The sequence below is a fragment of the Ambystoma mexicanum genome, chromosome 1p, assembly GCF_040938575.1.
Source record: "Ambystoma mexicanum isolate Mex_15411 chromosome 1p, UKY_AmexF1_1, whole genome shotgun sequence".
Taxonomy (NCBI): Eukaryota; Metazoa; Chordata; class Amphibia; order Caudata; family Ambystomatidae; genus Ambystoma; species Ambystoma mexicanum.
The window spans coordinates 797792831-797806189 of record NC_090921.1 but is presented as its reverse complement, the minus strand read 5'-3'; the positions used below and the strand labels follow the sequence as shown (position 1 = coordinate 797806189).

At 44.4% G+C, this 13359-nt stretch overlaps 1 protein-coding gene across 4 annotated transcripts in view; it reads right to left on the bottom strand.

Moving 5' to 3' along the window:
- TDRD10 (tudor domain containing 10) overlaps positions 1-13359 on the bottom strand; it is a 1872714-nt gene that overhangs the window by 756076 nt on the left and 1103279 nt on the right. For all 4 annotated transcript variants that reach the window (XM_069652002.1, XM_069652018.1, XM_069652008.1 and 1 more), the window contains one exon: positions 12157-12238. In XM_069652002.1, the coding sequence (XP_069508103.1) occupies positions 12157-12238 (82 nt within the window). The remainder of the gene's footprint in view (positions 1-12156; positions 12239-13359) is intronic.

Here is a 13359-nt window from a genome sequence, read left to right as displayed (position 1 = left end):
ATTTTTCAAACATACACTGTTGGGGAGAAAACGAACATTTGCGCAAATGTTTAAATGGACCTGCGAGTAAGGAGCAGGAGCGTAAGAAAAAGTGGTTGGTGACAGGCTCCCCTCCTCACACAGCACTCTAGAAGATTGTGTACGACAAAATGCTTTCAAAAGACATGAAGGGACTCACCGAATTCTGCCACACTGGAGATTTGGAGGTGTTCCATAATATGTGCCTAAAGTACAGGGCTAAATATGCATAAATAGTTCTATTTTTCTTGGAATTTTTTTATGTTTGCCTCAATATCATTGATTCATATTACAACAATAAATGTCAATGTGATTATTAAGTATGTGCCTTGATTTCAAAATCATTGAAATGTCTTTTTTGATAAAAGTTCTAGATACATATGCTTTTTTTGATTCTGAATTTGTAAAAAGTGTCGAGAAAGGTTTTCATTACGATAAATAGAACATCGCCTGAAAGTAATGCAATCGCATACTTGAATATTTAAAATACAACAGATGCAAGATATACTTTTAAAATTGTTAGAATTTATCTTGCACACAGGACACGGATTGACGGAACAACAACTATCAATTGTGTGACTGTTAGTAATCAGGTATTATGACTGGGCTGAAGTCAAAGGGACACGAGTGTGGACGGAGTAGCCCAATTTTCTTTCAGCAGTCCACACACTTTTTTCAGAGTGCACCTTCATATGCGAATTTCAGGTGAAACAACGTTGAATTGATAAGTTAATGGGCCGCCCCTTTTTTTTGGGACTTGAACACTGGATTAAGGTCTGCCCATGCACAAGGCTGAGCAAACAGGATGACGATGTAAAGATTTTAGCATGCAACAAAGATGCATTTCATTTTATACTTTGACGAACATTACCTCTCTGCTGCATTGCATTAAGAAAAGGGATTAATGGAAGTTGTAATTTGAACATATGTTCTGAATGCAAGTATGCATCAGCTTGTTAGAACAAGGAAGGAGTAGAGCCAGTTCCCCAAGGAGTTGCATTGGCTTGCAAGTCAAGCATAGATATCTCTATCCTTGATGCCCCTTCATTTTACGATTACTTACAATAAAATGCCATACCCCTGTTAACATTTTGCGCCATCCCTTCACTCTTTACCGACTTCCCTTCCCTTCCCCGGCACACCACCCCTTTCATTTGCCCACATTGCCCATTGACTAATTGCTTGTAATCACCCCCTTCCCTTGCCCCGGTCACATGGACATGTCAGACCAAATGTTTGTGCCATGCATGTTATCCAAGACACGAGAAGAAGTTGGGGTTGGGAACTTGATGGTAATTGTACCTATGGGCACTGCCCATGGATAGCACAGTGAAAGACGATGAGCGGACTTGACATTTATTGTGCAGACATAGTGCACTTTCTTGTAACGTTTTACTGCATATTTCTATTCATGGAAGCAGGGAGAACGGCGTAGGGTGTCATCCGTGGATATGGTGATAGAGAGGGATTAAGTCAGACCAATAATAAGTATTTGGGTTGTGCATGAAGGGGAGGAGTTTTCCTTAAAAACACTTAGAAGTTTTCAGAAAGGGCCATGGAAAGGGGTGAAAAGGATGGCATCTAAGATGCTCACATTCTCGCGGCCTTTCACAGGAAAAGCTTTAAGGGGACAATATTGTCCATCATTTGCATAAAATATGACCAGTAAGAGGATTATAATAATATATAATACCCGACTGTTACATCCATCTGCGCGTGTTATTGAACCGTGCACAAAAGTGAGTACCACAATCTACCATCATTTTATTGTTCATGGTTATTACTGGGGGTGCTACCAAACTTTTTTTGTAATGAACTCACAAGAGTTCAAGAATTTAATCAGAAAAATGGAGCAACAATCATACAGAATGAAAACAAGGTTAATATATGGAGTCTAACATCGTTGGCAAGTAGGAATCGTGCAAAGTGGTGGCAGATTGCAACAGACCAAAGATTTATGGGCCACAGTGTTAGCTAACATTGAAATAACGGACCAAAGAATATGCCATTTAAATGCATACTTTGCTGATGTGCACTATGAACATGCGCCTGTTGCCTTTGCTCATTTTCATATTACTGTGGAGGACACCCAGGCGTGCCTGTAAAATTGCAGAAATTAAGATGATTGCTGGACTAGATCTACACAGAAGCCCGTGGGCCTTTAAAAACTCAGCTCATTCTGGTCGGGCTAGAATTTTGGTGTTATTTTCTGGGGGGAATTTGCACGTGTAGCACTGGGAGCAACAGTCCACCCAGCCTGGTGGGCAATCTCCCCCTTCATTAACCAACCATTTTTCATCCATCTATAGCCATGCATCTGTATTTCACGCTGTAACCATCTCCATATGTCCAATATGATTTCTAAAATGAGTTTGTGCGTCTTTAATCCACGCTGAAGGTGGGTAGCAAATAGCTAGTTAGCTACAGCAATACATACTTATAAGTTGTTGGGAACTAGGTGCATTGAGTAATGTTGCAATAGGTTGCAGAGTCCCAACAGTGAAATTATGTAACCAATGAACAAAATATCAGAAGTCCTTGTATGGGGGCCAAGCTGGAAAAGCCTGTTTTAATGGTGTGAATTCTAATTGTTGAGAAGTGAGGAGATGGCTTGGACCTGTACAAGCGCAATACAATTTGGTTTCATTGTGATGTCGTTGCTTCGCTTTACATTGAAGAAAGACTGGCACTTGTAAAAACTCTTTCAACAGTAATGCTATCACCACCTAGCCCGATCTGAACCCTATGTGTAGACAGATATGTACCCCAACCAAACTGCTGCAGGATGGCCTCAGTTCTGTGCATCCATATCAAACAATATATACATGCCCAGGGCATTAAATGCTTGTTTGTGAACACTACTAGACAGCAATGTGTGGTGTACGTGTTCTGCAGCCAGGGTTGGACTGGGGCATAAAATGGTGTAGCTCAAAATGAAAAAGTGGCCCACATTTCCAAATGGCAATTCATTCCTTATGTAACAGACTGTATGAATAGTAGCCGTGGGGGATTTGTTTGATAAAATGAAAGACAAATTGTGAAATGTAAAGACTATTTATTCAGCAACAATGGTCAAAACTACTAGCCACATCGTGAATTAACTCATGCAAGTGTCCCACTTTGACCAAAAAAAGTGCCCACAATAGCATTTTGCTTTTTTGTTTCGGGCATTGCCCTACAGGCCAGTCCAAGACTGTCTGCACCGCGCCTAGGCAATCTGTGAAAGAATCAGTAAATGTTGTGGCACCAGGTGCCTTGATAATGTTAAAAATGGAAGTAAATATTATGCTATTTGGAATAATTGAAATATTTCATTGTGTTTCACCGCACAGCTTGCAATTGAAAGCAGATGATAATATTGTACATTTTTGTGGCACGTGTTCCCTTAAATGTAACCAAACCGTGGCTGACAGTGAACACAGAGGGTCTCATTGTTATTTGTCCTTGAATCAACCGTACTAACATTTTCAAGGACACAATGTGTCGAATATCCACAAAGAATCGATAAGATTCTCTGTATTGAAAGCAGAAACAGGGAAGCTAAGTTTCTACTGCTGAGGTCTGTCGTTCGAAGCGGTTGGTCACCATCACATAAGAGAATGGCCATAATGTAAGCATAGCTTTACATAATATTTAGGTGAGTGAGGATGGCATGTGTGCTGTATACTTGATGATTAACGATGTGACGGGTGAATTGTTCAGTTTGATGCAAAGAACAGACCTCTTATGTGTTCATTTTAACGTAAATTGAAACATTTATGTACAGTGTATATTCTATTATAAACTGGATACTGAAATATATTTTTGCATTCTCAATTTTACATAACTACATTGTACCGATGTGCTCCTGCCCTGGTTTCAATTTTCCAGTTGACGGCTTCTCAAACCGTAATTGGACAGTAATGGTCAACAACGCATCTGTGATAACCATTTTCTGGGACGATCGCCAGACACCAATCTGTCCTTAGGCAGTAGTATTAATAAGGAGCAAAATGGCAGCCTATAGGGTCTGAAAATGTGCGGAAGGGAAGTGTTGTATTTGAAAGTGTAAATACTCCCATCTTCTCCCTAACGGAATGGCATGTGCGTCGATCAAGTATCAGTAATTTAACATAAGAACTTTTACTCAAGAATGCAAATACTGGGATAAATTAGATAGATCGATATATGATATGATATGGCATTTATAACGCACCTATACACAAGAGTTTCAAGGCGCGATTGTAATCGATGAACGGAATCATCATTATAAGATCATCGTTCACAGTTACACAAAAAATGCAAAGCATGCAATGTTTGCTAGCTATAACCTCAATTGGCAAAAGTTATCAATGTTTTCCTGAACAGAAGCTTCTCGTTTGAGCATTAGGTCAACAATAAAAGTACTTGTTACGTTCCCTACTATTGTGGTTTTCTTCAAAATATACTTTTTTTCTCCTTTTTGTGAAAACATTATGACATCGGTGATGACAGGGTACGTTTGGCTATGCTGTCCATGAATGTGATGAGAATAGGTGGAGCATATTGTTTTGACTAGTGACGTCAGCTTTATGGTAAGGTGATCTGAATTATTGCCATTAGGGCACTTGAACTCAGGGCGATGGATCAACGGGCAGGATTAGCACAAGATGGTGGTACGCGACCGGTCATTTTTGCATGTGTAAAAGTGAGAAAAACGAAGCTAAGATGCATTCTTAAGATCGATCGATGAATGCTAAAAAACACATGCCCCATCGATTGGGCCAATTACATTTCTGAGCGAACTTCCCCTTTCATTCTGAGGCAAAATGTTAGCACTCGTTGCAAGTCTAGTGAATGCCGCATTCTGTTGGCATCTGACTGGGGATTAGGGAAAAGACTGGCAGTACAACCTCCTGTTTAATATGGAAGACAGACACATTTTAGGCAGAGCTTTAGGATGTGCGAAAAGCACCACCTTATCCTTATAAAAACTATATAGGGCTCTAAAGCTTCTAACACCAGAATTTCGCTCACTCTTCAAGCAGATGTCAGTGTTACTAACAATACTGTCTTACATGTGACCCATTTTATATCTACCAATGCCATTGGTTCAAGGAGCTTATGTGCTAATGCTGCCAACAGCACATTAAGGTGCCAAATTGGGTGGGGCCGACTGAGTGGAGGATACAATCTTGCAAGACGCTGTAAATGCCTTTTAACCACCAAATTAGCTGAGGAAAATGTCATCTTGTCAAAGTTTTTGCATGCCTCAACAGCCAGCAAATAAGTTTAGCATGTATCCACTTACATCCTAGTCTGCACCATGTAGGCTAAAAAGGACAAAAAGTCATTAAGAAAACAAATTAGAGGACCAATATTATCTCCTGCCCAGAAGCAGAACAACCACCATCTGTTCTTATACTGGGCTCTAATAGAATCTTATTTTGCAGATTGTATGATCTTCAAATTATGATCGGATAGCCCAAGATGTGCCAGAGTGAATTGCTCAGAAACCATGCCGCAAGGGCCATCATCTCCATAGCTGGATCAATCATAGCTCCCTCTTGCAGGGTCAGTAGAAGTTGAAAGGTTGTTCGCAACCTAAGGGGCCTTGACTCGCCAGATGCAATTGGTCCGAGAACCACACCCTGGGCGGCCAGCGAGGAGTCAACAGAATCATCCTGCACCCTACTGACCACATGAACGAGTAGCCCTAAAAGGTTGTTCAAAGGGATCTGGAACGCATCCCACCTTGAACCTTAGCCCTGCCCTGGTTAAGAGACGAAGTAAAGGCACTTGGCGTTGACTTCCAAAGTAAAAAGATCTACTTCTGGAAGTCCCACTCCTGGAACACCTGATTGAGGGCTTCCTGATGTAGTTCCCATTAATATGTGTTCATTCATAATATGCTTAGCCTGTCCGCATCTGTATTGCTGCCTCCGAGAAGGTGAGCCGCTCTGACAGTCATTCCCTGGCAGAGTGCCCAATTCCATATCTGTATCACCAACTGGCATAGCAATAGAGATCTGGGCCCTCCTGGCTTGTTCCCATAAAACATGGACTTTGAGCTATTCATTCCGATTAGGGTGGCTCTGCCCTGGCAAAGAGCAAATATTTCAGAGCCAACCTGATAGCTTTGAGTTCCCAAAAGTTTATGTGTTGCTGCCTGTCCTGCAAGGAGCAAATCCTGTGGGTAGGGTTGTCGCCCAGAGTGGCCCCTCACCTCTCTAATGTGACTACTGCTGAGTGCTTAAGCCAGCATAGAGAAGCACCACACATTACATTGCTCTCCTCATTCCACAATAGAAGGTCCTTCCGGGATAAAGGAATAGTTATTTTGTCCATCTGTGATCCCTTTTTGAGGTCCCAAGAGTCTGGCAGGGGAAGCTGGATGAGTTAGATCCTCAATTTGGCAAGTGGAACTGTGAGGATGCAAGCAGATATGAGCGCTAGTATGGGGTGGTACGACTAAACTAATGTGGTCTGTGTACTCAGGAAATGATTGATCACTCTTTGAATGTCCAGGAACCTGTCCGGATAAGGGAACATTGTTTGCCCGATTGTGTGCAAGCTTGATTTTTAGAGGAAATGAACTCCGATTTCTTGACCTTGAGTGAGAAGACTGGGTCGTAAATGACGTCCATTCTGGCCCTCACCACCAGTTGTAAAATTACAGAAAAAGTTGGTGGCCCTCATTCCTTTGTGAAAACATGAGGTGACAAATTGAGACCAAATGGCAGAACTTTGTACTGGAAATGGTGTCCCAGGGCCGTGAAGCGTAGGAATGCTCTGTGCGCCTGCCAAATGGGGACATGTAAATACGTGTCCTTCAGGTCCAGGGCGCACACCCCAATCTCCCATAGAGAGAGCCTGTACTATGTGAGTAGGCGTCACCATCTTAAACTTTTCTAGGGGAAAGAAAAGGTTCAGATAAGATTGTCAGAAGCCACGGGTCTCAGAAGAGGGTTGCCAAAAGCTCACATAACAAATCAATCGGCCACCTACCTGGGGCTGTGAACTCGGACCTCAATATCATTTTTTTTTGTTGTCGGAAGGTGGGGTACATGAGGGAGGGAGAGAGAAGAACCCTGTTGTCGGTGTACGCTGCTGCGGATCTCGACCAGATAAGGCTTCAATGATGGCTTTGACATAATTGCCAAGGATTTCACCAACAGTGTACTGTTTTTTGTTTTTAGCTCTTCATCGGCTGACGAATGGACAAATTCTGTACTCTCAAAGGACAAATCAAGAATTCTGTCCTGCACATCAGCAGAGAACTTGGTAGCATGCATCCAAGCAGAATGGCACTTGTCTGTCCAATACAATTGCCCCTACTGGCCATATCAATGTGGGAGACGGAGGAGTCCAACACATCTTGGACTATGATACTCCCTTCTGAGTGTCATGGCCACAGGCCCCAGAACACAAAAAACACACCATCTAGTGATGGGGCAATGGGTCACCCGACTCACTTATGTCCCATTGGGACCCATAAACAAAGGGGCCCTGGCTGGACTCTGTGCTGGCGCCTCCGGCGCCAGGCTCATATAGAAATGTAAGCAGGAACACTTTATTTCAGTGCACGAGTGCTTTTATTTTACAAGAACTTTCCAGGAGCTGAAAGCCTTTATCCCAGAGAACATCCTCACATGCGGACTCATCAGGTGTGGCTCCCTAGGGCTGGCCTTCATGTGCTAACTCATCGGGTGTGGCAGGCAGGCTGAACCTGGTGGGCGTGGCTTCAGAAGCTCAGCTATATAAGCTGCTCCATCTTTAAGGCCGGTGCTTCGCGTTACTGTGTGCTCCCGTGCAACGTGACGTTCACCGTCGCTTGGACCAGTTTACTTACCTTTGAAATCAGTTGTTCTCCTGCATACTCACCTCCAGGAAACCGGTGCTTCATCGCTTCATCTGCAGACTCATCTCCTGACATCCAGTAATCTTGATCCCGATGCCGCAGCACCGCACTCCGCATCCACAAACTCGGACCCTGTGAAGATGAAGAAAGAAAACATCCATCCTAGGGCTGTACCGCATTTGAACCCTGCGCGCCCCCTAGTTAACTTACCAGCTACTGTACCACTACAGTTTCGTTCCTCATTCCCTCCGGCTACCGCCTCGAGCTCCGCAGTTTCTGCCGGGCCGGCAACATCACCTACAAGGGAAGAAAGCAAAAGAGCAAACATCAAAAGTGGAATGGCCAGCAATACAAGACAAACTTTATAATACAACAAAACAGACGAGGAAAGACAAAGGCAAACAGGAACACTTACCTGAAGTATAGTGGCTTAGTCGCAGCAGGACTGGACTACCACGTGCAAGGGACCACCGAAGGAACTCTGTCCAGATCATACAAGCGTCCCTGCCAGAAGCAGCAGGGCAGAGTGCTCGCCAAAACTAATCAACAGGAGCAGTCCCAAGCAGTATCACCTATTACCACCAGTCATCACATTACTGCAGAGGGCAAATTCAGACCCGAGCAACCTCACCCCCGGGAGGGCTGCAACCGTTCCCTAACGCCTCCGCAGAGATCAGGTGAGCGTAACACTGAAAGACCCGCTTTGAAGGCTGCTTGGCGATAAACTGGAAGACCCTGCACAAAGTCCCCTAGCTCCCTCCAGAGTTTCCGGTTGGCAGCTGTCAGCATTGCATCCTTATTGGCTTGGCTTTTTTCCATACAACTCCACTAGCCTGTCCTCTTTGGGACACACGAAGGATGAAGTGGAAGAAGCCATTGAGGAGGGTTTGGAGTATAGAGAGGCTGCTGCCACTACCAAAGAATGTGGCTGTGGATGTGCCAAAAGAAATAAACGCTCACCTTCTATTTGACTGAAACATGCGTCGAGGTGTTTGCTGATTGCAGTGGTAGACTTTCTTAGACAGCATTAGCTCAGCTCAATCTCAGACCAATTGGATGCCCCAAGCTATAGTAGTTTTTTCTGACAGGACGCCAGTATCTGGCTGTACTTGCTGCAGGGGGTCCCCTAATAATTCTGCCAGGCCCTCATGAAATGACTTCGTTGATGAAGGGGTATCCTCCTCCTCGTCTTCTTCCTTGTCCGTATCCTTCTGGCGGTCTAGTGCCATCTGCGCAGAACTGCTGTCCAATTGTGCCAGCAGATACAGGCTTTGTCATGCCTTCTAATATCCTGTGGAGCGGCCTGGTAATGGGTCCTGCAGAGGTGGAAGCAGCGTAGCTCGTGGTTACGGCTAAATCAGGGAGAATGACTTCCTTGATCACTCCCTAAGTATTTCTGTCATTTGTTGAGATTTCATCAGGTTCATGAAACTGTCAAAAAATCTCTCCTCACAGGCTGCTTCAGAGACTGGATGCATTGCAGTCTGTGCAGCCACTGTGCGGTTCCAGGTAGAAAAGGCAGGTCTCAATGGTGCCTGTCTCAACTGACATGCCGCCTATGACTACCTAGTAGTGGAGGGGTACATGGTGTACCATGATGCTTGTGATGGTGAGCATCCCCAGCGGAGTATGGGCAATCAATTGTGTGGCCTATTCTGAGGGAGATAAACCACAAGTTGGGACTCCTCAGTCACTGGCGTCGAAGCACTGAGTTGTTTGGCCATCATTTTGCCTCCTTTTGTTAAGTCACATGAAATGAACAGGAAACTGGAGCCCGGTGCAGAGCCCTGACTGCTAGGCCTGTGAGGGCCTTCGAGTGCCGACTCAGTGACGTTTCAGACCTCAGAAAAAACTCTGGGAGGCGTACTGCACTCAGTTATAGCACTGGTATTCTGAGGTTTTATTAGACGCCCCTCTGGATTCTGCCCGGTACTAGGGCTTTTTAGCCCCTCAGACGTCTTTCTAGTGTTCGAGCTGGAAGGACCCTTGGTGCCATCCCTGTAGAGTTTGTTGACCCCTCAGTGCGTACAGCGCTAGTTTTGGAAGTCTCAGGATGGGCGGCGATGCGGGGGATCCGCTAGACCCCTCCTAGCAGAGAAACTTCTTGGGAAGAAATCCCCCTTCTGGGGAGCTCTAGAAAAGAGAGGACTTCTTATCTTATCCTGTGGCTTCGATCTCTGAAGTACAAAGGATTTAAGATGTTCCGGCATGGACCTGGAGAAGATTTCGGGCAGCCTGGTGACCATGTTCTTGAAAGACCTTGGTGTCAGTGCGTTACAGGTCATGCTCGAGTCCCACCGGTGATCACCCAAAGCCCTTGCGACAGAGCATGTGTGGATCTGATGCCGAGGTGGATCCTTCACAGGAACCACTTCTTGTAAATCCGCGCATTACTGATTTATGTTAAGGCACCGGAAGCCAAGTGAATGAAAGACACAAACTGAAGGGAAAGCCATTGTGCAGCTAGAAAAAATCATGCGCCATCATAGAAAGGCCCATTTCCGTCCGCACGGAAAAGAGGACTGAGGTGAGTCACCGGATAGCAGGGGTAGCTATTCATGCCCAGAGCCACACCTCCACACGCTTCCAAGTTTAAAGGGAAATTGTGCATATTTGTAGGCAAAAAAGTTCAGGTAGCATCCCAATCCAGGGACACCCACACAGTATGGAGGAATGGGGACGGATGTAAGAGTAATAAGAAAATCCATGTGAGAGAAGGGATGCAGGCCACAATGTAGGAGTGACAGCATACTGGTTTGGAGGCAACCACTCCCATTCATCAGCAACAGTGTCTGGTATGCTCCGATTAGCTCACTATTGCCTCCTGATTGGTATTCAATTTGCTAATCCTTAAGAATCCCAGTGTAAAATTTTTTGGGAACTAGTATACTCCTCTCCGCAAACCAGGGAGGAAGGTTTACCCCCAGAGTTGCCTTTCCCCCAACTGGAAATGTTGTGACACATCAAACTCTCAGCTCTTGAAGCTTTTATTAGCATCTGGAACTGCTGTCTGCTTGTGGGACTTTTTTTGAATGCCATGTTTCCCCCATTCTTAGTGTGTCCTCCCTAGAATGGCCTTCAGCCACTCCTCCCTCAACCAACTGAAACTGTAGTCTGCCATCATCATCCACAGACCTAGTTTCTGTCCTCCCATACCTCCTAGTTCCTTGGAACTGTCACCTGCCTACTCCTCCTCCCAGATCTGTTGGCTGCCACACCACCCAAAGCTGACAGACTGTTCCATTTGGAATCGTGCAGTATCCCCCTTCTAGAACCAGCACACTGTGCTCTTTCTTGTGCCAGTGTGCTGCCCCCTTTCTTGCACCATCACCCTGCCCCTTTGATACTCCAGTGCACTATCCCCTTCTTCTGTCAACCCATGGTCCCCGCCTGATGCCAGGGCGCTGTCCCCTTTCTTGCATCACTGCGCTGTCCCCTTTCATGAGCCTGAGCAGTTCCCCTTCCCTGAACTTGTGTGCTATTCCCCCACCCCCCAGAAACAATGCACTGTCTCTCCTTCCTAAAAATGTGCCTCAGGTCTTACAACATACCACCCTTTATTTTGGGCCTGTGAGCAGCCATCTTCTTGACCACGTGTGGGACCTCCTTCCAGAGTCTGTGTGTTGTGCTCCATTCCATTCCCAGTGTATGTACTGTTACCCTTATGAATGTTGATCCCTCACATGCCTAAGCGCTACCTATTCACTTCATAGCATTCACGCCACCACCTTTCCAGAATCTGCAGGGTATTACTCTTTCATAGTGTGTTTTTGCTGAAATTGCATACTAATGTTGCACTTTTATATTCACCCCATATTTATTTATTCTTTTCTGGTACTAAAGGGCCAACAGTTAAAAAGTATTCAACAAAAAGCAGCAAAAAAATAAATAATTTTCATAACCCCTTTGTTGTACACAAGCTCGAACAGGAATTGAGGTTTACCCAGTAAAGAAAAGAGGCACAAGTAGAATGTCTACTGGAGGAGAATGTGCTCCAGGAGATTACCCAAACCATGTTTTTGGTGAAGGAAAGAGGCAAGAAAGGATGGCCGGTTTGAGTAATTTAACTTGTAGAGCCACACGTTACTGCTCTGACAGACAATGAATGAGGGGAGACTAGTAAAGTCAAGTGGTGTTGGGCAGGGGTATCTGTCCTTTAGGCAGAAATGTATTCTATAAGAGAAATGCATGTAATCACCTTTAGTAATAGAGAAAAAAGTTAAATTTCAAACAGACCTAGAACTTTAAAGAGAAACAAATTCAATTGATAGTGCTTTCAAAAGCAAACACAAACTAATATAAACTAATAATGTGAATACCTCATCTCCAATGGAACCGCATAGCATGTCTTCTTAGGCTTAAGGGAGTCTGGAGTATGGTGGTTTACTTCAATACTGCTGCCTACAAAACAGATAGGTTTGTCAGAAAGCGTCATTATGTTGTCAAATAATAAAAGTACATGCTGGTAAACTGTTAGTTCTCTAGTTTGGGGATTCCATATGGGCGAACACAGAAAATGCAAAATCACCAATTACAATGCCCCTCGGCTGAAAAATGAGTGACCACATCAAATCAGCACTTAAATGATTGCTTTGGCTTCTAGTCAATAACTGGACATTCGTTAATGAGTTTTCCATATTGAATAAGAAATTTACCAAAAGGAGCTTGGAATACTTTCAATCAGCATTGCTACAGGGAATTAAGTGGCAACTTCCTCTGGCAGTTCCATCCTTTAGTAAGGAATTGAGGCCTATCTAAAAGCATGACCCTAGAAACTGTGTCCTTTCAATATGCACGCATAAACTAATCACCTCAATGTTCATTTCTGCTCTACACAATTCTAGTCTTAGTCCCATGCCAGTTAGTCATGACGATAACTACTATAATAGTCTTAAATCCTTTGAATCATAAAGGGCCTATAAAGATTTTCTGTTATCGCACACATTCTTTTTGAATAATGTGCTTAGGCTACTTACATCCATCAAGGGAGATCTCAATACTTTTCCCAACAACGATGTGCAGCAATTTTGTGTAGGGTGGAACAAATTACTTACCTGTAACTGTTGTTCTCCAGCATGGGTCTGGCATGAATTCACATGCTCATGAATATTCCCTGTCGTCAGGCTGGGAATCCTTGGTAAAAGAAAAATCAGTTTCAGTTTCGTTTCTGAACTGTTTCTCTCATAAACCAATCACTGAGCTCTGGGTCATACTGCACCCAGCCAATGACTGCCCTCTACCTAAGTCCCTCCTCTGGCAGCCATCTTCAGATTTGGTAGCACTTAAAGTGGCAGTAGGACCAAGAGAAGAGCCACAGAGGGGCAGGCGGGAGGGTTCGCATGCAAATCCATGCCAGACTCATGCTGGAGAATAACAGTTAGAGGTAAGTAACTTGTTCCTTTTCCAGCATGGGGTCCGGCATGGATTCACATGCTCATGAATAAAGAATACATAGCAGTACACACATGCACAACCACGAGAGGTAGCAAGACTCAACAGAAGCAATCTCTTACCTCCTCACC